Source organism: Poecilia reticulata, chromosome 2 (genome assembly GCF_904066995.2).
Source record: "Poecilia reticulata chromosome 2, P_reticulata-male-v2, whole genome shotgun sequence".
NCBI classification, from domain to species: domain Eukaryota; kingdom Metazoa; phylum Chordata; class Actinopteri; order Cyprinodontiformes; family Poeciliidae; genus Poecilia; species Poecilia reticulata.
Window position 1 is genome coordinate 30,904,887 of NC_088831.1, and position 20,583 is coordinate 30,925,469.

Here is a 20,583-nt window from a genome sequence, read left to right on the forward strand (position 1 = left end):
AACCAAAGCTAGAATGTCTTGCTTATTGCAGCGACTGTCTCAAGGTTTAAAAGCCCCACTTTGGCTTGACTTTAACATAGCTACGTGGCTAAAGTCGTTAAAGAAGAACTTGAACTTTTATTATCACATGTACAGAAACTTTCTCAACCAGAAAACTTGTGAAAACTCTCCACCTTCATTTATTCATTCAGTGTTGCTCATTACATATCAGCCTCACTGTTATGGATGGAATTTTGGACACAAGGAATGAGAAGAAAGATGACTGAGTCAACATGTTCAATGGAATTAAACTTAGTTTGGATTTGTTATTAAAAAAAAGTAGTAGCTAGTAAACAAGGTGTTTCTGTTTTCACTTATTATTTCTGCAAAAAACTATTTTCCTCCTGAAATGAATGACGTGTCTAATTTAGTTCAATTGAAACTTAGAATATAATATTTTTATTCTAAGTTTTATTAAGGAAAACAAACTAATATGTCTGATTGAAACATAAGTAATTTCACCGTCGAATATTGAATACCTTCCAAAATTCATTTGTACAGTGTGGCGTTCGAATAGTGTCGAATTCTCCGAAAAAACAGTTTGAAAGCAAGTTGAACAATGTGTGGACACACCCTGTATGCGTATGAAAGCCGTAGTTTTGGACAACATCAATGCACACGTACAATTGGGTTTAGAGTACAATGCAATATTATCATTCTTTGGCAGGACGCATGGGAAAATAGGAAACATACCGAGCAAGAGCTCACAATCTGTAATCGAGTGCGTCTTCTCTCCAACTGTGTTGTGTGATGTGAACATTTGCCTGAATCATTAAGCATAATTCCTATCAGAGATGGAAATGTGAGTTCCTCGCAGAATCACGTACAGAGAAATGATACGGTCGTTGTGTTCTTCTCTCTGTTAAAAGTTATTTGTGAGAGAACTGCCGTTTTTAATTAAACTGTGACTATTTGCTCCACCGCGGATGTAGATGGGAACATTTCGAAACTGAGTCAACACTTTTTATGAACAAAACATTAAAGATAGAAGAAGAGGAAGAAGAAGAAGAAAAAGAAGAAGAAGAAAGTTGTTGGCCAAACCAAATCCACCGGAGCTTTTCGTGCTGATGTGTGTAATTATAGCTGTGCCTTTTCCCGCAGCTTTAGGGCCTTTATACGAATAAAAAAGGTGGCTTGAACAGCCTGTAAAATGGAGACCACAAAGAAAGAAGCAACAGCAGCAGCAGCAGCAGATCTGTTACCACAGCAGCTCTGAATCTTTCATGTGCGGCTCCCATAATATGCTTATGTTGCGCTTTATATGAAAGAGGAGTCGATCCTTGTGTTTCCTTCTTGACTCTCGGTCACCTTGGTCATGTTATAGGTTCTGTGATCAAACTTATATTCTTAATAGCTGAATGGAAAAAAAAAGTTTCATTAGATGTTGTAATTTAGAGGTTCCAGTGTGAGAAAAGCTGCCTGTTCTGGTTTATACCAACATAATACCCCATGGATTAATTTTGCTTTGTAAGACTGAGACAAGGGTGGGTCGGACAACATATTTTGCATATCACGTGATTCCGCATTAACAAATCAACAATTACCTTCCCTTTATTCTTCTGGAGTTGCAAAAGGACCTTGCAAGAAGGCGGTTTGTGCAAAGCTCCATGGAAATGTGTGAACGGAATCCCTTAAATCCCGGCTATGTTGGTTCTCTGCTGAATTTCGCTGCCCCAGAATCGCTCTACTTCTCCAACCTTTGCGGCAATGGGGCCCACATACCGGGGCTGCATCAGCTCCCTGCGTATGGCAGAAGAGAGGTTTGCGCGCACCCGTGGTCTCCTTCAAGTTCGTGTGCGGCGGCTCCTCCGACTCAGAGCCGCCCCTTCGGAGGCTTCTGCCCGCCGTTTCCCAGCTCCGCCGGCGGCCTTGTCAAGGAGCGTGACCACGCTCGGTGCTTCCAAAAGACCGAGGAGGCTGGCAGGCTACAGGAAGCAGTGTATGCTGCGTCGGAGCACGGGATCCGTGGAATCTCAGAGTTAGAAACTGAGTCACACTGCTCTGAGACTCAGCTTGATCCGGATTCATCGGCGCCTCTGAGCGGCACCAAGCAGGAGCACAAACCCACTGAGGCGCCATCAAATAACCCGTGCTCCAGGACCACATTTGGCCAAGGTGAAGGACAAAACAAAGACTACTTTACTTGCGTATTTCAAGCATAGTTAGGATAATTTGCCTCTTTTTAACCCTTTTAATCAGTTAGTTACTAACTAAAACCTGTGGTTTGGACTTACAATTTTAAGAAACGGCTCCGTAACCCCCTCTTATACAGAGCTTTTTGGAAAGATCCAAAATCCAAGAGTTTGCTTTTCACACTCTGTGCTATGCAATTATGACATGCAAAGATATATTCTGTTCTGAAACAATCATTGTTATCTATATCAGTAGTATATAGCATCGAACCAAAACAAAACCCATTAAAACACAATAAATATAACAGTTAGTATATGGAGAATACTAACTATAAAATGGAATATAGTGATACAAATGGGAAATTGGTCCCGCATTATACATAACAATGCAAATCTGCGAATAAAAACATTAAAAAAGCAACAGAAGATGAAAGTGAAAACTCCCAAAGTAACGTTTCAAATATGACGTATGAACAGCCATACGTTATGGCAGCCACGGTGATATGTGCACGTAAAGTACAAACTGGAATCGACATTACAGGAAGACGCAAGTGCTTTTTAATAATTCAAAAACTTTGAGGAAAGCATCGCTCGGGCTCTTGCTGGAAATTACAACTTTCCAGTTTTCTTTGTTAGCTTAAAGTTTGGACCTTTCCTCTTTTAATTTCCCAAGGACTAGTATCAGGAATATGCGAAAAAAATATATTGATTCACGCTTCAAGTGCAGCACTTTACAACCCAACAGTAAATTATGGAATTACAAGATAACTAGTGCATCGACATGTTTTTGCTTTGGACATTTACAGGCTGTCAGAAATTGGATTCCTGGTGCGTTGGATGAAAGAGGTGTGAAAAAATATCTGCTTCTGAGTGTTTGATGATCAGAACTGATCCAGAGAAACTCGACTGATTCAGGCCTCTGGCCCATTGACCAGTGCAACTCTTGTAATTTGCACCGCTTTTCTGACTTTGCACTTCTGCATCTTTCCAGAACTGAGTTCATTTAAGACCCACTTCCTTTGGGACAATAGAGAAATGCATAATGAAATCCATCCAATTCCGTTCGATTACATGAACAGATTCAGAAGTTACACACAGTCCAATTTGACCGTAATTCTAATAAAATACAGTCCAATTTAGTTGAGTTACATTTACCAGTGGGGAAATGTTGCCTATCCTTTTAATCATTTTTTTCCCCGTTGAATTCATATGTTTTTTTGTTGTTGTTTTTTTGGGGGGTGTTTTTTTTTTTTTTTTTTCCAAAAGCGTGAAACCTGTCGCCTCTCTTTCCTCTTCAGGTGCCCCCTGGTGCTCCTCACACATGAAAGCCCGAAAGAAGAGGAAACCTTACACGAAGCACCAGCTCGCTGAACTTGAGAATGAATTTCTGCTGAACGAGTTCATCAATCGCCAGAAGAGAAAGGAACTGTCAGACAGACTCGCACTAAGCGACCAGCAGGTGAAAATCTGGTTCCAGAACCGCAGGATGAAGAAGAAGCGCCTCATGATGCGTGAACACGCTTTCGCCACGTACTGATGTGACCTTTGGACTTGATCCTGAACCGGCTGGGGAATAATTCCAGACTTGCTGTGTCGTCCCTTCTCTGTTTTCTGTATGTCTCCGCTGGTATTAAATTGTACATCTCATTTTTTTTTATTATTTGGAGTCGTTGGAAGGTTCTTGCAGCGGATTATTGAGCACAAAGCGCACGACTGCCTCTCTATACCGACCGGTTCTCTGATCCTATATTTGCTCCTGTCTGTTTTCTGTCTGAGACAACAAAAGCACTTTGGCTATTTTTAGGAAAGGATGGCAGGAAATGATTGCTTTAGCTCAAACCAGGAGTATTTTCGCTACACAAACGGGCACACTGTTTCACGCAAACACATTTTGTTTCATGGGACTAAAGTAAAAAAGCTTAAAATATTAAGATATAATGCTGGTATTTCTTATCGTAGAGCGCAACGTTCTTATTAGCTCAAGCTAAATCATAACTTTTGTAAAAAAAAAATCAGGATCCCCCTTTTTTTTAAGTACGAAGTTGTATTTCGCGTGAAAGTTGTCTTGTGATGACTCAAGTCGTTCCCTAGTATAACATTACTGTCAAGATTGAATGATTAAAAGTGGTAAAAAATATGACCTAAAAATGTAATAAATGATGTCGTGGTTGCATGTCCTTTTTATCACACGTTTCGGCAAATCAAAATTCGTGCCCGCCTATTTCATTCCTTTCTGAATCTACTTTATAATATTGTTATTTTTTTTGTTTATTTATTTCTGGCTGAGCGAGTCTTTTGTTTGGGTAACAATTCAAACGAGCAATACGAGTTAATGTGGAAGAATTTGAGGGTGCTCCATTAAACAATATATTTTTTGTCTTTTTTCCCCCATATGGTTGAAAAGTGACTCTTGGTTCTTTTATTTAGTTTAATGCATGTCGAAAGGACATTTGAATGCCTCTTTGAATGTTTTTTTTAACACCAGAAATGATGCATCTGTGGAATTCTAAAGAAAATCATGAACAGTCCCCTTCACGGACAGTAGGAAAAAATGGGTCGGTAGTCAGGACGCAACACCGCATCTGCAAATAAACCTAATTTTAAAAAATTTGTTGTTGAATATTGTTGTATAATATATATGGCGATGTTTATGCGTGTGTCAATCAGATATTCAGACATTTGCTCAGTAGAATCTGTACTGTTTTTGCTATATTTAAATTAGTTCTCTCTGCAGCTCTGCAGAAGTGAAACAGTAGTGAAGGAGCCAGAATTTACAATCGCTCCATTGCTTCAAATGCGTGCAACAAAGGGGGTAATCATTATTTTTAGCCACATAGATTCCATAATATCATCTTTCCTGGATATTACGTTATGCACCATATTTGTTGAATTCACAGTCATTTAATAAACCCCACTGCGCTTATTTTTAAAATAAGTTTCCAATTCCACTCAGCAGTCTTGCAGGAGTGAAAAAGTAGTGGAGAAAACAACGGATGCAGGCTCTATCACTACCACTACTGTTTGACATGCGCACACGCAGCGATGAGTAAATGTTATTTTTAGCCCACAAGATCTCCATAAAATATTATCTCCTGATAGAATATCCAGCACTCAGTTTGATACGAAATACCCCAGCGGCTAATACCACCTTGTTTATTTATCTGCGTAAATCTTCCTCGACGTGCGTTACACACAGCAGCCGCAACCATCACCCACAGTGGGCAATTCCTGTGGCTGCGACCTATCGTGTCGGGTGTAATTCAATAGTCAAACACCTCCCGAGTATCTCTATCACGCTTGGTGCACATTAAAAGTCCCCAAAGCAGACGCACAAGCGAAAGTGTTTTTATTATACAGAAAAACTGGCTTCTGACCGTGATTGAGAAGTGACCCGGTGGTCTCATATTGTCATTCCAAGACACAGATAAGAAGAGACTGAAGATCCTGCTTTGGGAGTGGGTGCGTGGGGATGACGAAACAGCAAAGGAGCAGCGTGGGAGACATATAACAATGGAGAGCGTCCATCTGTGGCTGTTCTGCACATAATCAAGTTCTCAACACCGCATCGATGGAGCTTAGTTATTTCTCTGACACTTCACTCACTCTTTAATGTGCAAGAAGAGACGAAACGTCACATTTGTAACTACTGTCTGATTTAAAATAATAAAAATAATAATAATAATGCACTTTTACCATATTTTCCACTCTCAATGAGTTTGTATGTATTTGGCATTTTCTTTGTTTTAACACCTCAATACACACATTTTAAGTGCTGTAAATGCATTTTCAAAGCATTACTTATTTGTAGCATCATATTGCTGCTTCACTTTGCTCTTGCTCCTAAACATAAAAAAGGGATGCAGAAAGAAAGTTAAGGTCAAGTTAGCACGACTGCGGCTTCAAACAGTCCGAACAAAAATGACGCGTGTTTTTGTGAATGCAAAAAGGATTTTTACTTGAAGAATCCACGTCAGTCTTCAGTACACAGTTTAGGATTTTACGCAGTGAGTAAATAAGAGGCTTTGCAACACTATCATAGAAGGTTTTAGAAATAATAGAGCATATATTTTGCATATGTTCTATTAAAAACAACCTTGAGCCAACATTGCCTGTAGTTCACGTCTACTTTTGAGAAATTGATTTGAGGAAGTATTTTGGTGCAACTGTGTTACAATGTTAAAAGTAATAATAAAATAACACTTTTGCCACAAACAGATAATTCATACAATTAACCCTCTTAATTAAGTCCACGGTTCTATGAAAGTCACCACAATTCGGGGTTGTTAAATTGTCAAAATAATTTGCAACGAATAAGGACTCCTGTGTGTTTTCCCTATACAACTTCAACTTCCAGTAATCAACAGCTATGCAGAACTGGATTTGCAGTACTGCATAGCTGTACTATGCAGTACTGCATAGTACAGCTATGCTCTTGATTTCAAAAAAATCAAGAACAATAGCAACAAAAAACGTGATTTCAGAAAAATAGAACTAATTCTAATTTAATTTAGTATTTATACTTGATGGGCAACAAGTTCCTCATAGTGTGGGTCCAGTCAAAAATGATCATAAAAGAGAGAGACCAGAGAGTAACGTACAGGCAGAAATCCTCACTGTTGAATTAAAGAGGATGCCTGAAATCGTGGCGGTTTTGATTATGCAAAGCAGCCATCCAACAAACGCAAACTTTGGTTTCTTTCACATCTACTTGTTGTGGTGCCTCTCAAAGTGGCGTATACTGAACCAGAGGAGTTTGAACATATTTTACCATGTAAAGCCCTTTAGATGCGTGAATATGAAATTTCTGAAAAGCTTTCTGTTTTGTGAGTAATAATAATAATAATAATAATAATAATAATAATAATAATAATAATAATAATAATAATAATAATAATAATAATAAAGCTAAAGAAAAACAATACTCACAATTCCAAACAAAATATTGTTCGAGGCTGGAGTGATGAGCTATCGTCCCCCCGTGTTTTTAACTTGAGTTTTCCCACCGAGGAAGGAGGCGAGCTTTACACGCATGGTTGCCTGCGGGGCAATAAAACGATATGGTTGCAGAGGATACTTGTTGGACATCACCTAGACACGGCAGACGGTCAAAGCCAGTTGTTTTGGACTTGGCAGTGCAGAATGTGTCCAGATATTCACATTTGAATCTACATGATTGTTTTTTTCCCCGGCTTTTTGTTCTTTGTCTGGATAATTTTTTACCTATATAAGTATTGGATTTATTTATTTACTTACTTATTTATTTGTTTAAACTTTTTTTCTTTTAAAATGAATCAGTTTGCAAGCTTTCATACAGATTGAGGCATTTGATTGTTTCCATTGTTGCACCAGTAACTCCTGTTTTCCATCACGCTGCTGGCCGTTGCTATTTGTCTTTTAATTAACATAAACACCCACTTTCTTCAGATCCTTTTGCTTGCTTTATTTTCTTTTTTCTTTTTCTTTTTTGCGTTACCGCACATTGCTCATGAATTTAGTATGAGATTTACCATTTGTCTGCAAGAAAACGTGATTCTGCAGTCCTGGTGACCTTGCATTAAGCGTGCAGATCATTTTTCAACTGTTGCTTACAGACAATGCATTCTCTAAATTTACTGACGCATTGAGTGGGTGTGGCTGCAGAGATCAATCTCCAGCGAGAATGATCCTGCTGTACAGCATTAAAGTCAATATTCCAGCAATGGTTAAAAAATGTCCCTTTTTTTTTCTATGAGCTTTGGGGCAAAAAAAGGGCTGGAGAGGAGTTTCCGTTGCAGCCAGGCAGCCAATAGAGTCTCTTGTAAGCGCTCACATGAGTTGCTTTTTTTTTTCCATGCTGTTTTTAATGACTGATATTGATGTATGGTAATTTCTTAGCTGGATCACATGACACAATTACCTCAGGAATCGATCAAGATGTATTGCAGGTCTGCCTGCGTTTCCGATTTTTCCTCTCTGTCGGGGTCTCTTCGCACACCCGCGGCGCTACAGATGGACAAAGTTTAACGCGGCCGCGCCGCCAACTCCGTCCCTCTGTTGCATGGAGGAAAAAGGAAGAAGAAAAATGACGGAATTCGACGATCGCAGCTGTGCGTCAAATATGTTTTTGCCCAGCTGCACTTATTATGTTTCGACGCCTGATTTCACCTCAGTCTCCTCCTTTCTACCGCAGACTACTTCGTGTCAGATAAATTTCCCCTATTCGCCAAATATAGCCCAAGTCCAACCTGTTCGAGAAGTCGCGTTCAGGGATTATGGACTGGACCATCCCAAATGGCACTACAGGGGCAATTACGCGTCTTACTACTCGGCGGACGAGATAATGCACCGGGAACTGATTCAGTCGTCGAGCGGCAGGGCGGATGTGATATTTAAAAACGAGTCCCTGTACGGTCACCACGGGGGAACCAGCGCGCAGTGCAATTTCTTCGCGGGAGTGGGCCGAAACGGTGTTCTTCCCCAGGGCTTCGACCAGTTCTTTGATTCTCCTAACACGGAGCACCCCAAACAAAAGGCTGCAGAGACTGCTGCCCACGACCACCATGACGATGCTGATGCCACGAACATCAGCCAGGCTGTAACCAAACTGGAGCAACAAAACGCAGAGCCTCCCGGGAGCGTCGACGAGGACTCGTCTTCCAACTGCGGCGACCAGAGTAGCCGTCAGAGTGAGTCTAGTCTGTGTTTTCCCCTCATTATGCGATGAACAAAAGATGTTCGGAGCGTCTGGGATGCACAGTGTCCACCTCCGTGACGATCCGTGGGTTATATGCAGCTTTATAAGCATGCAAAAGCTTTTATATCCCAATAAGATTTACTTTACGGTTGTAAAGAAATTTACAATGGGAAACAGTTAAAGCAACCGTGCTTTAAGGTTTCCTGCGTGCAAGAACAATGCAATGTGAATTGATTTAACTTAGATTGATGGCGCATTAAAAAGTGATCATTTTGGCGGAGGGATCAATATTTTAAAGGCAGATTTAAGATGGAAAAAAATGGGTGCCAAAATACGCATGACAATCAGGTCTTTTTTATGCAGATAACCTCTGAATTGTGTGTGTTTGAGTGAGTGAGTGTGTGTGTGTCTATGCGTGTGTGTGTGTATGCATGCGCGAGCGTTCGAGCTGTCTGCTTAGGTTTGTGTGTGTGCGAGTGGGAGAGTGTGTATACGTAAGGGCCTTCCTACCAATAAAGGCCTGGCTAAATTATTGCATTTTTTTTAAAAACACAGTTTATTTCACTTAACACTCGGTGATCCTGGACACTAACCATACCTTTCTTCTCATGCAGGGGGGTTGGTTGGATTTTGTTCACGATTGTTTTTTTTTTCCTCTGTTTTGCAGGTTCATCAACCAAGTCCAGGAAGAAGAGGTGTCCGTACTCCAAATACCAAATCCGAGAACTTGAACGAGAGTTTTTCTTCAACGTTTACATTAACAAAGAGAAACGCCTCCAGCTGTCCAGAATGTTAAACCTGACAGATCGCCAGGTGAAGATTTGGTTTCAGAACAGGAGAATGAAGGAGAAAAAACTCAACCGAGACCGCCTACAGTATTTTACTGGAAACCCTTTATTCTGATATCTGAAGCTTGCTGTAGCATCCAAAGACACACACACACACACACACACACACACAGACTGAACTGAAAAAGCTTCTTGGTACTATATAAGAACTGAAAGCTAATTTGCCACATATTTTAGATAATTGGTACGTTTATTTTGAGCTGTTCATCCATTTATTGGCTTCACTGGCAATTAAGTCAATCAGAATATTTTCATTGTTATTTTGAATTTATATTAAATATATTCCTCCTTCTTTTCTTTTTTCCTTTTGTAGATATATTTGTAACGTGCATGTACTAGATGTTGTGTATTGTTAAATGATAAGCAGAGAAAACTATTCTCATTTACAAAAATACTCACGTGAGGCTAAAAAGAAAAAGAAGAAGAAGGAAAACGATTTTGTGTTATACTTTTGAGGGGGTTGGGGTGAAACATGAAGGAGCGCAATTTCAGTTTGGTGCTAGAAGTCTTGTATGATCCCGTTGTTTCCTCTGCTTTGAAAAACTGGATTGTTTGCTAAACCTTGAACCGTCTAGACAGCATAATAAAAAGTAGCTGTAAAGATCTAAATAAGGGGCTATTGGACTGTGGTGTTTCAGCCCCCCAGACCACATGAGGACAGATCTTCCATCCGGTCTTAAAGAGCTTTCACTCCACATTCAAGCGCATTTCTATTGGGTTTCCACCAGATTCAGATTTTGTTGTATTTGTTTTGTTGGATGTTTTTTTTTTTTTTTTTTCTGTTGTTGTTGTTCTTGTTGTTGTTTTGGTATGTCACGGACTTCTGGCATCACCTGCAAAGGACTGGGAAGGTGCGGGAGAAAGAGATTTTTACAGGTTTTTCTTATTTTCGAGTTCGCTTGAATGTGCTGAAAACGTGTTGTGCAGCTTCGCTTTACAAAACTGTTTTGCAAAAAAAAAAAAAAAAAAGAGAAAAAGAAAGAAAAGTCTCGACTGCAACAAGTCTGTTTACAGAAACCTGTTAACACTTGCAATGCAGAGGAATAATTAATGTAGTCTCACTGTATTTTTGAGCTGCATTTAAGTCACGAACGAACAGGAATTAATGTTAAAGTTATTCCTGATTCCTTTTTTCATGCACTCTAATTTCCCTGGGTCGTGATTTTATTCTGGCATGAAAAATGGATCACAAACTGCGTGGTGTGTGTGTGTGTGTAGGTGTGTGTGTGTGTGTGTGTGTGTGTGTGTGTGTGTGTGTATGTGTGTGTCTGTGTGTTTTTATATTCACATTGTATCCACATGAGGGCAGACTTTCATATTTAGTTGAATGGAAATGCAGACTCGGGCAATTTTAATATGTATCCAACATGGAAACCAGTCCGAGGTGGAACAATCTGTTCTGCCCAGGGATTACTGCGATTTTATTTTTAAGCAGTTCCTTCAGCTAAATCATCTATTAGGCTTTTCGCAATCTCTTTCCTTTCAGCCTTCCAGGCACACCCATAAAAACACTTGTAAAATTACCAATAAATGAAAAAGAAAAAAAAATACATTTTTGCATCAATTATTATTATTTTTATTAATTATTTTAAATGTCTGATATTATTGCTTAGTATATATATATATATATATATATATATATATATATATATATATATATATATATATATATATATATATATATATATATATATATATATATATATATATATATATATATATATATATATTTCTTCCAAGTGTGTTGAAGAAATGTCCTTTATCAAGCAGTCGGATATTCTAGTGGTTTCATCGGGTCTGAACTAACTGGTGAACAGATTAGATCAGGTCCATCCTTAGGGCTGTAAAGCTACGCAAAGCGAACCATGTGACAGAGCTAAAGGCTAAAAGGTAATATCACATTGTTGATCTTGAAATCTTTGATCTGTTATTTCATGAACAATCTCTCTTTGCCTGTATCCTTTGAAGCATTTGATATAAATAATTGCCAAATTGAAAGAAAAAAAAAAAAAGACATGTTGTTGAATGAGAGTTTAACTTGGGGAAATTTTTTCTGATTATATTATATTATATTATATTATATTATATTATATTATATTATATTATATTATATTATATTATATTATATTATATTATATTATATTATATTGTATTATTTTATGTTATATTATATTATATTATGCTACATTAGACATTGTGTTTTAAATAATAATAATAATAATAATAATAATAATAATAATAATAATAATAATAATAATAATAATAATAATAATAATAAAGTAATAAGTACTAGTAGTAAAACTTTGATTTGCTCATTCATTTACATTTTTTATGTAATGAAATTTTTTTTTAACATATCCAGTTGTATCCTGGAGACAACTTGATATGTTGTGTCCAGTTATATATAATCAATCGTATATATGTTTTAAATGTATTTTATGGCTTCCCTTGGAAACTATAACTCAACGCAACAGAAGTTTGTTTACACATTATTTTGAAAGTGTAACTTGATCAATATGGAACAAGTTCTTATTAAAAGCGAAACATATTTGGCCTAATTTTATCTCCTCATTAAAAATATAATGTTCTGTTTAAATGCGATGTTGCGGTAAATTGAGCCGCATCATCTTAGTCGCAAACTATTAATACTGCCTGTAGATATCATTCAATATATCTAGAATACCTCTGTCGTTATTTCAGACCTTATCACTACGTCTTAAATTGCGTGATTCTGCTTCCTATTGTTATCATTGCCCATAACACTGGGACAAGTCACAGCCAATGTGACATATATTCTAGCATATGCTCAGATATCACTAAGCGCTGATTTGAGTGGAAACACTCCATCGTGCTCTCATTCACCCTCCTTAAAGGCTGAACAATGAAGCTCTTGATACTGCGCACCCCGCTGTTCCCATCAGGTTATTTTTAACGCAACGAGTGAAATTAGGCTTAGATAGAAATAAGAACGAACTAATTTATGACATGAAGAACATAACATATCTATAAAGGTATTATAGATATACTGAATGATATCTACAGGCAGTATTAATAGTTTGCGACTAAGATGATGCGGCTCAATTTACTACAACATCGCATTCTCTGCGGACAAAGTACCAGGGGTACCTTCAGGTTTTGAAAACCCAAAGCGCCAGTCGCATAAAGCTTTGTGCCGTTTTTTGGGGGGTAACGTCTGCGCATATTTTAGCCTCTATGGCTTGTTAAATATATTTTCCAAAGACGATGTCTCACAAATTAGATAAATTAAACGAATAAGCAACAAAGTGTATTTGCATTTAAATTTTAGTTTTTAACTTATTGAATGTTTAGGTAATATCTCTATATCTTTAAATGCACATAATGTGAGCTCTTTTTTGTTTTTGGCTTTGGAAAACATGATGAAATAATAAATGTTTTTAATATGCTAATGCGTTTAACTGATTATAATCTTACGATGTGTTGTCACCAATGCACCATTCAAACTGCAGAACACACACCACGCACAAGCACGCACGCACGCGCGACACACACACACACACACACACACACACACACACACACACACACACACACACACACACACACACACACACACACACACACACACACACACATTGGTACTACTCTATTAGTCACAAAGGGAAATATACATACTTTTAATCTTTGCGTGGAAAAACAACGTTTGCACACTGTTCTTGTGAAACAAAGAGACATCAATGAGAAATAAGAATTGCTCGTGAAATTCCACGTTTTGTTTTTATTTGACAAGTTCCTTTCAACGTAATCATACAGCCTCCTTCAAGTCCTGCAAAACCAATTTCAAGTCCGCGTCATAGGTGTCGCTGTTGACCACGTCTGGCTCGGCAGAGAGAGCGCGTCCAGCCAGAGGAGGCTGCGTCTCAAGGCCATTTTCAAATCTCATTGGTGGGTTTGTCATGTGGTCCGCAGGCATCCTGACTTACAGATTGTTTTTCCTAGACATGTCAGCTTACAAAAAGACATCTCTCTTCTCTTAAGAACTGAAACCCAACAAAAAATATATACACATATATAGAGAGATGTCTTTCCCCAGCAGTTCACCTGCGACCAACCCGTTCTTAGTGGACTCATTGATCGGCGCCTGCAGGACAGACAGCTTCTACTCCAACAGCAGCATGTACATGCCGTCCGGTTCGGACATGCACGGGACCTACGGAATGCAAACCTGTGGACTCCTGCCGTCTTTCGGCAAAAGGGGGGAGATTGGACCCCAAAGCACGGCCATGAGCGTCCACTCGTACATACCTCAGATGGACACCTGGACTGATCCGAGCAGAACCTGCAGAGCAGAGCAGATGTCAAACTGCACGTTTCCACAGAGCATCAAGGAAGAGAGCAACTGCTGCATGTACTCAGATAAAAGAGTCCAAAAAGAGGGATATTCGAACGTCATTGGAGAACCCTGCGCCGTGGAGGGTCCGGAGATCCCAGTTCCGGGCTACTTCAGGTTGAGTCAAACTTACGCTAACGGGAAGCACCCGGAGAACTACTGCCAGGAGCCGCCGAGCCCGAACCCGACACTCGCGCAGCTCAGCCGGGTCACTCCGAAACCGCAGCACGCCACCGCCTCCTCCTCCTCTTCCTCTGGCTTTGCAGAGGCGGAAAAGAACGTCCGGGATCCAGAAACGATAACCAGCACACCGAACCGTGGGGAGAGTCCGGACCCAGTAAAGTCCGGCTCTGAGGAGAAAACCGAAGCGTCCAGCCCAGAGCTGCAGAAGGAAGGGAAAGGTGGGTTGGCTGCAGTGAAATGAAAAGCTTTTATCCGCAGCTCTGAGGAGGCTCCAGTAGCATCATAAAAGCAAGTATAAAACACAAACAGCCCTAAAGTCGTAATGTTTAATGATAGTCTTTCTCAGGTTGCAATAATGGGCAGCTGAATGCTTTTACCATGCTACATGAACCCCTCTGTCTCCTGTCTGTTATTGTTTAGAAATATATATCATAACATCTTTTAAGGGTTATTTTCCTCAAATTGAACTTATAATTAATTCCACAAATTAATTGATTTAAACTAAGTTGTTTCATTAGTGCTAAACAGCAGTTGGAATGTTTAATTGGAACTTTTCAGAAAAAAGATTTTATCAAAAAAAAGAAAGAAAAAAAAAGTAAATGTAATGCAACACCATGGGTTTATTTTTAGTCCTCTGCAATCACCTCCTCTAATTTATTTTTCTTATTCAGGGAAAGCATTTACATTGCGTCTTATTTCCCAGAGGTGAGATCCAGAAGCAGCAGGTGAGATGTTTGTGCTCAGCAGTGTGCAATCGGCCTCGTTTTTTCCCCCTCTTTAATCTGCAGACTGCAAGAGTGACGCGCTGACGAACAACTGGCTCACGGCGAAGAGCGGCCGGAAGAAGAGGTGCCCCTACACTAAGCACCAGACCTTGGAGTTGGAGAAGGAGTTCCTATTCAACATGTACCTGACCCGGGAGCGCCGCCTAGAGATCAGCAGGAGCGTCAACCTGACCGACAGGCAGGTCAAGATCTGGTTCCAGAACCGCAGGATGAAACTGAAGAAAATGAACCGGGAAAACCGCATCCGGGAACTGACCTCGAATCTCACCTTTTCCTGAGCCTCCACGCGCCACTGGTTATAGCTCTTTTTAATAAATTTTTTTTTTGGTGCTTTTCGTGGCATTTGGACGTTTATCTTAACTTTCAACAAAGCTGTGACTGTCTCCTGTGTTGCGTGGCGTCGTGTGTTTGTGTTATTTCATCACAGGGTTGAGCACTTTTTGGTCTTAAAACATTACGTGGCGAACAAGCAGTCTTTCCTTTTTACCAAAAGACTTCCTGATGTAAAGTGGGAATGAAGAAGCTGCGGAGTCACGGAAGCACATTTTGTCGTGTTTTTGTGAAACATTTCTTTTGCTCCTTTTTCGTGCAAGCCTCCATTCTTTTGTTTGCTGCAAACACGTTTCCTTGATGGAAAGCAATGATAAACTGTGGATTTATTGCATGTTTTGGTGCATGTGTATCTTGCAATAAATATGTGGTCAAAGAAGCTGATTTTATTTGCATTCGTGTGATCAGAGATTATTAGATGCTGTTTAAAGTGGAGGAATATGTGCTGGGGGTTGGGGGGGGGGGGGGTGTGAAAGGAAATGTTAGGTTTTTGCACTCAGAATCAAAGAGCGCCGCTAAAACGGTTTAGTTAAAGATATATATATATATATAGTATATATATATATATATATATATATATATATATATATATATATATATATATACTGTAAAAAAAAGTAAAAATCTACGAACTTTCATTTGCGAGAAATACGCATGTTAGCACACCTTTATAATTTTTTTTTGTGTTAAGGTAGAATTAGCAGAATTTTATTTAAACTGTAACCCATCTCGCAAAGAGAAGCTCTTTATGAAGTTCTATGTGAGGCAGGAACGCAAAAATGTCTTATTTATTTGCATTAGCAATAATTATAATTATAATAATTAAAATGGCCCGTAAAAGTAAAAAGCTAAGGACGTAAAATAAAGTTATTCAGATGCAGTTTGTCGCAGAGAAAACACATCGGTGTGTTTCTGCATTGGAATAAAGAAGCTAAGGGAATGCAAAGAGGCGGGGATTCTGTAATTAAAAAAACACGCGAATGCTTTGATGGTTAATCCTGTTTAGAACCTAACTAATACACCATAAACACAGCGTTTATGGGTTATATCAAAGCACGAATTCATTTGGAATAAGAAAGTTCTGCGTGTACTCCGAGATATTCACCCGTCTTGTTATTTATTTTAAAAAAAATAAAATTCACACGTGGCCACAAAATATTAAAAATGTACATATTTTTTTAAATTACAAAAATCCCCAAATTGCTTTTGCAAGATTCATAAACGTTACTCACATGTAGCAATCCAATAGTTTTTAATAAAATGTCATAATTTTGTGGAACTCAGGTAAATATAGTTTGCTTCATATTTGCCTAAGAATTAAAAGTACATTTACAAGAAAAGAAGAAGAATAAAAAACAAACAAACAAACAAGAAAAAGCTCTTTTAACATCTAAACACAGACACAGACCTTTTGGAAAAAATGACGTATTGTCATACGCACCTCATAAAACATTTATTGATGCATTATTGCTCTGTCTTGAATGAATACAGTAATTTCAGCCACTGCTATTTCCTCCTTTAGCATGGAAAAACGAAACCAAGCCGTAATATAATAGAGTTCAACATAATGTACTTTTCCTTGCCAAATATTAACAATGCATACACCGCATTGTGAACGGAAACGGCGTCTGCTACTTTACAGCGTGTTATTACATCTCTTTTACGAGGACTTTGTAAGTCTATAAAGAGCTTTACAGGCATTCAGGGTATGTCGGGGCGATATTAGAAGAGTATTCTTAGACATATAAGGGACAATTCATATTCATCTTACATTTAGATTCTTTAATGTCTGATTTCTTAGAATACATATGTTGATTTCCATCGCATTTTTTTTACTTTATTTTTATGATTTCCTACAATGAAAATCTAAATTAAACCTGATGAAAAAAGGGGGAGGATTTATTCACTGGCTGTATTGGTAAATATGACCACGTGATCCATGCAACCAATCCCTGTAAGAAGCAGGCCAGCAAAAATACTATGATTGTTCATAGAGGGAAGCTTCCCGTTAACAGCGCAGCCCTTTTTATATGAGTAAGGAAGGGATGGAAAAATGTCTTCCAGCGGCGCTCTCAGTAACTGCTTTGTGGACGCTATGATGGGGCAGGAGCCGGAGGAGATGTACGGAGCTCGCTTCATCCAGCCGCCGCACACCATGACCCCGAGGCCGCCGCCAGGTGCCGGGGACAGCGCCGACTTCTCCTCCTGCAGCTTTTCACCTAAATCCGCCGTTTTCACCCCGTCCTGGTCCTCGATGCACCCTCAGGGACTTTATCACCCCTACGTCCACCATCACCACCACCAGTCCCATCTGCCCGCATCGGACAGCAGATACGTCGGCGTGCGCTCCTGGATGGACCCCATCTCCAACCACGTTTCCTTCGCCGGGTTCCACTCCTCCGGCAGCAGACCGTACGGGACTAAGCCGGAGCTCCTCCTGCCCGGGAAGCCTACAGGCGGGGACCCGCTGGAGGAAACTGACGCTGGGACCGGAGCCGAGGCTCGACCCGTGACCGCGGAGTTCTCCTGTGGAGCTGCGGAGTGTCCGGAAAAGGCGAGCAGGGAGCAGAGTGGGAGCGAGGCTTCGAGTCATGGCGATCCCAAAGACGAAAAGCCACAACAACTTGACCCAAGTAAGTTTAAGAAAAAAAAAATAGAAATAGCTGGTGCTGATTTACAACTAGGAGAACTGGATGAGCTGGGTGTGTAAAACTGGAGGTTTTACTAACCTATAAAAGTGTCTGGGACTATACTGAGGCTGCGTATGGGGGTGGGGGGAAGCCGCCCTGAAAAGGTTATTGCAGGGAACTCTGGTCTTTTTCATGCAATAAAGTCACCCAAATATGATGCGTTAATTCAGCAACAATCTTCTCAGGAAGATGAAATTAATCTAATCCAATCACACCTAATTTTTTGTATATAATATCTACCTGTATTCCGCTTTTTATTTTATTTTATTTCCACACTCAGGCCACATCACAAATCCGCTATTTAAGAACTCAAGCCACATTCGAGATCACCTCATGTTGTATCTCCTTTTCTAGATAACCCTGCTGCCAACTGGATCCACGCCCGCTCGACGAGAAAGAAACGCTGCCCCTACACCAAATATCAGACTTTAGAGCTGGAGAAGGAGTTTCTCTACAACATGTATCTGACAAGGGACCGGCGCTACGAGGTGGCTCGCATACTCAGTTTAACGGAGAGACAAGTGAAGATCTGGTTCCAAAACCGGAGGATGAAGATGAAGAAGATGAACAGAGAGAGAAGCGGCAAGGAGGTCATTTAAACTCTGCTGTTGTTTTTTGTTTTTTTTTTCTGTGGCAAAAAGAAAACCCATCTGAACTATCTCACAGTTATTTTGTGCAGCCATTTTTCAAATGGGCCTTTGATTGTAAGTGACAGCATCATCGGACACACATGCATCACATATGAGGAATTTGTCCTGGTGAGATCCAGCGCCGGATAACTTCAAGCCATGCAAACTGGTTTTCATTTTTGTTTAGCCTCATCAGCCGCACACTGGGAAGTTGATGCGATATAAAACGTGCCAGTGTACGTGCCAGTGTGTGTGTGTGTGTGTGCGGGGGGGGGCGGGGGGTATGTGTGTGTGGGTGTGCATGTGTGTGTATTTTTCACCTTTTTTAAGATTTGGAGTAAAATATATCCCCTTGCAGCAAGACATTTTGACACACACACACACACACACACACACACACACACACACACACACACACACACACACACACACACACACACACACACACACACGAATGGGAATGTGATCTGTTATAAACAATGTTTACAGAAAAAAGGTGTGTGTGTATGTGTACAGCTTCTTTAACTAAAAGGATGCGATATATTCCCCAAAGGCTTATTCCATATTTATAATTTACATCAATAATAAAAAACAAAACATGATTCTTATGTTAGTGATTCGATTTTTTTCCCCCCATCAAAAATATCCTTCATTGCATTTTTGACAAATAACACCACGAGATAAGAATCACATATTTTTCTAAAATTAAACATTTTTAAAGGGGACTTTTATATGAGTAATAAAGTGTTTATGATCGGGCGAGGGTGTTTTCGACGGATTTCTAATTTATTGTCCAACTTGCACCAGGAATTGCTTTAAAGCAGGAAGAAGCTCGGTCCAATAAAGCTATAGAACTGGCCAGACGTCTGGCCTAAATTAGTTTATGGGGCCTGCTCAGTAATTGCGCTCGGTTTTTGAAAACCCCCATCAAGCTCCTCTTTTGGCTTTTTGCGCGTCTTGCTGACAAACAGAAAGCATAGACACTCTTTTCTTTTCTTTTCCACCAGGGGTGTCTGGACGATGAATTGTTTTAGAGGAAATCACCCCCCAACACCCCCCCCCCCCACCCCCCTAGCTTAATGGTCAGGTTTATTCATCAACTGCACTTCAAACCGATGGGAAAAACTTCACTTTGACTGCACGGAGCGCGTTGCGACTCCTCAATCTGATGACTCCTATTTTGGTCTAAGATGTGTGAGCCACGCCAGGTGCCACTCCGTCGTCATCATGCTTTGTTTAGTTTTTTTATTTATTTCAATTGTGAATTTTGGTTCTCAAGCTGACTGGCATGCTTATAGGTTAACTTCAACTAAAGCTGAGGGCTGAAACATATAGTTTCAAATGTAATCATTCATCTTCTTCTGAGGGAGGCACTTTTAAGAAGAAAAACAAGACCGCTAGAGGGCGATGTTGGTCTTTAAGTGCAATTGAATTCTGAGGAGCAACTAATGAAATATCCAGTGTCCTACATGCGTCCAGTGATTTACATGGCATAGATGTCCATTCAGATGCAGGTTTGCGCACGTTTTTAAAGCTGGACACTTAATATCTTCGTTTTATACGTTTATTGTGTTTTTAATTTTTTTATTAAATGAAAGCACTTGGTTTGGAAATCTTTTAACAGAATCCAGACCTCCCGCCCTCCTTGTTGATGGAGAATGTCACACAGTTGCACAATGGAGAAGGCAGTTTTAATTGTCGTGAAAGAACAGTTTACTGAAGTCAGCAGGGGTAGCAGGGAGTTCTTTTTAATTTCGCAGATTTATATTTCAACAAAGAATAAAAAAAATGTCTCAATTAAACCCAATTACACGTTTTCCTGCAGAAGCAAAAAGTGTTTTGTTGTTGGAGCAGAAGAAAAATACTTAGATCTTCAACCAAGTTTGATACAATACTTTTTTAACA

At 39.6% G+C, this 20,583-nt stretch overlaps 4 protein-coding genes across 5 annotated transcripts; all 4 read left to right on the forward strand.

The window, feature by feature from the left end:
• Window positions 1-408: 408 nt before the first annotated feature.
• hoxd12a (homeobox D12a) lies at window positions 409-5,233 on the forward strand. The gene is made up of 2 exons (XM_008398932.3): window positions 409-2,154; window positions 3,470-5,233. The coding sequence occupies exons 1-2, from the start codon at window positions 1,647-1,649 to the stop codon at window positions 3,706-3,708; spliced, it is 747 nt and encodes a 248-aa protein (XP_008397154.1). The 5' UTR covers window positions 409-1,646; the 3' UTR covers window positions 3,709-5,233.
• Window positions 5,234-8,208: 2,975 nt separating this feature from the next.
• hoxd11a (homeobox D11a) lies at window positions 8,209-10,678 on the forward strand. The gene is made up of 2 exons (XM_008398921.2): window positions 8,209-8,836; window positions 9,512-10,678. Exons 1-2 carry the CDS (start codon window positions 8,209-8,211, stop codon window positions 9,745-9,747), a joined length of 864 nt encoding a protein of 287 aa, XP_008397143.1. The 3' UTR covers window positions 9,748-10,678.
• Window positions 10,679-13,589: 2,911 nt separating this feature from the next.
• hoxd10a (homeobox D10a) lies at window positions 13,590-15,743 on the forward strand. 2 transcript variants are annotated; one of them, XM_081603386.1, is made up of 3 exons: window positions 13,590-14,462; window positions 14,916-14,949; window positions 15,033-15,165. In XM_081603386.1, the coding sequence occupies exons 1-3, from the start codon at window positions 13,751-13,753 to the stop codon at window positions 15,043-15,045; spliced, it is 759 nt and encodes a 252-aa protein (XP_081459512.1). In that variant the 5' UTR covers window positions 13,590-13,750; the 3' UTR covers window positions 15,046-15,165. The 2 variants fall into 2 exon arrangements, with proteins under 2 accessions (XP_081459512.1, XP_008397132.1); XM_008398910.3 differs by lacking the exon at window positions 14,916-14,949 and having other exon boundaries at window positions 13,594-14,462; window positions 15,033-15,743.
• A 1,580-nt stretch (window positions 15,744-17,323) lies between these two features.
• On the forward strand, window positions 17,324-19,275 carry hoxd9a (homeobox D9a). The gene is made up of 2 exons (XM_008398901.3): window positions 17,324-17,992; window positions 18,404-19,275. Exons 1-2 carry the CDS (start codon window positions 17,413-17,415, stop codon window positions 18,646-18,648), a joined length of 825 nt encoding a protein of 274 aa, XP_008397123.1. The 5' UTR covers window positions 17,324-17,412; the 3' UTR covers window positions 18,649-19,275.
• The last annotated feature ends 1,308 nt before the right edge of the window (window positions 19,276-20,583 follow it).

Coding starts and splice junctions, on each gene's coding strand:
- hoxd11a (XM_008398921.2), top strand. CDS start 8,209: ATGGAGGAAAAAGGAAGAAGAAAAATGACGGAATTCGACGATCGCAGC. Junction 8,837..9,511: donor CGACCAGAGTAGCCGTCAGA/GTGAGTCTAGTC, acceptor TCTGTTTTGCAG/GTTCATCAACCAAGTCCAGG.
- hoxd12a (XM_008398932.3), top strand. CDS start 1,647: ATGGAAATGTGTGAACGGAATCCCTTAAATCCCGGCTATGTTGGTTCT. Junction 2,155..3,469: donor CAGGACCACATTTGGCCAAG/GTGAAGGACAAA, acceptor TTTCCTCTTCAG/GTGCCCCCTGGTGCTCCTCA.
- hoxd9a (XM_008398901.3), top strand. CDS start 17,413: ATGTCTTCCAGCGGCGCTCTCAGTAACTGCTTTGTGGACGCTATGATG. Junction 17,993..18,403: donor GCCACAACAACTTGACCCAA/GTAAGTTTAAGA, acceptor CTCCTTTTCTAG/ATAACCCTGCTGCCAACTGG.
- hoxd10a (XM_008398910.3), top strand. CDS start 13,751: ATGTCTTTCCCCAGCAGTTCACCTGCGACCAACCCGTTCTTAGTGGAC. Junction 14,463..15,032: donor GCTGCAGAAGGAAGGGAAAG/GTGGGTTGGCTG, acceptor TTTAATCTGCAG/ACTGCAAGAGTGACGCGCTG.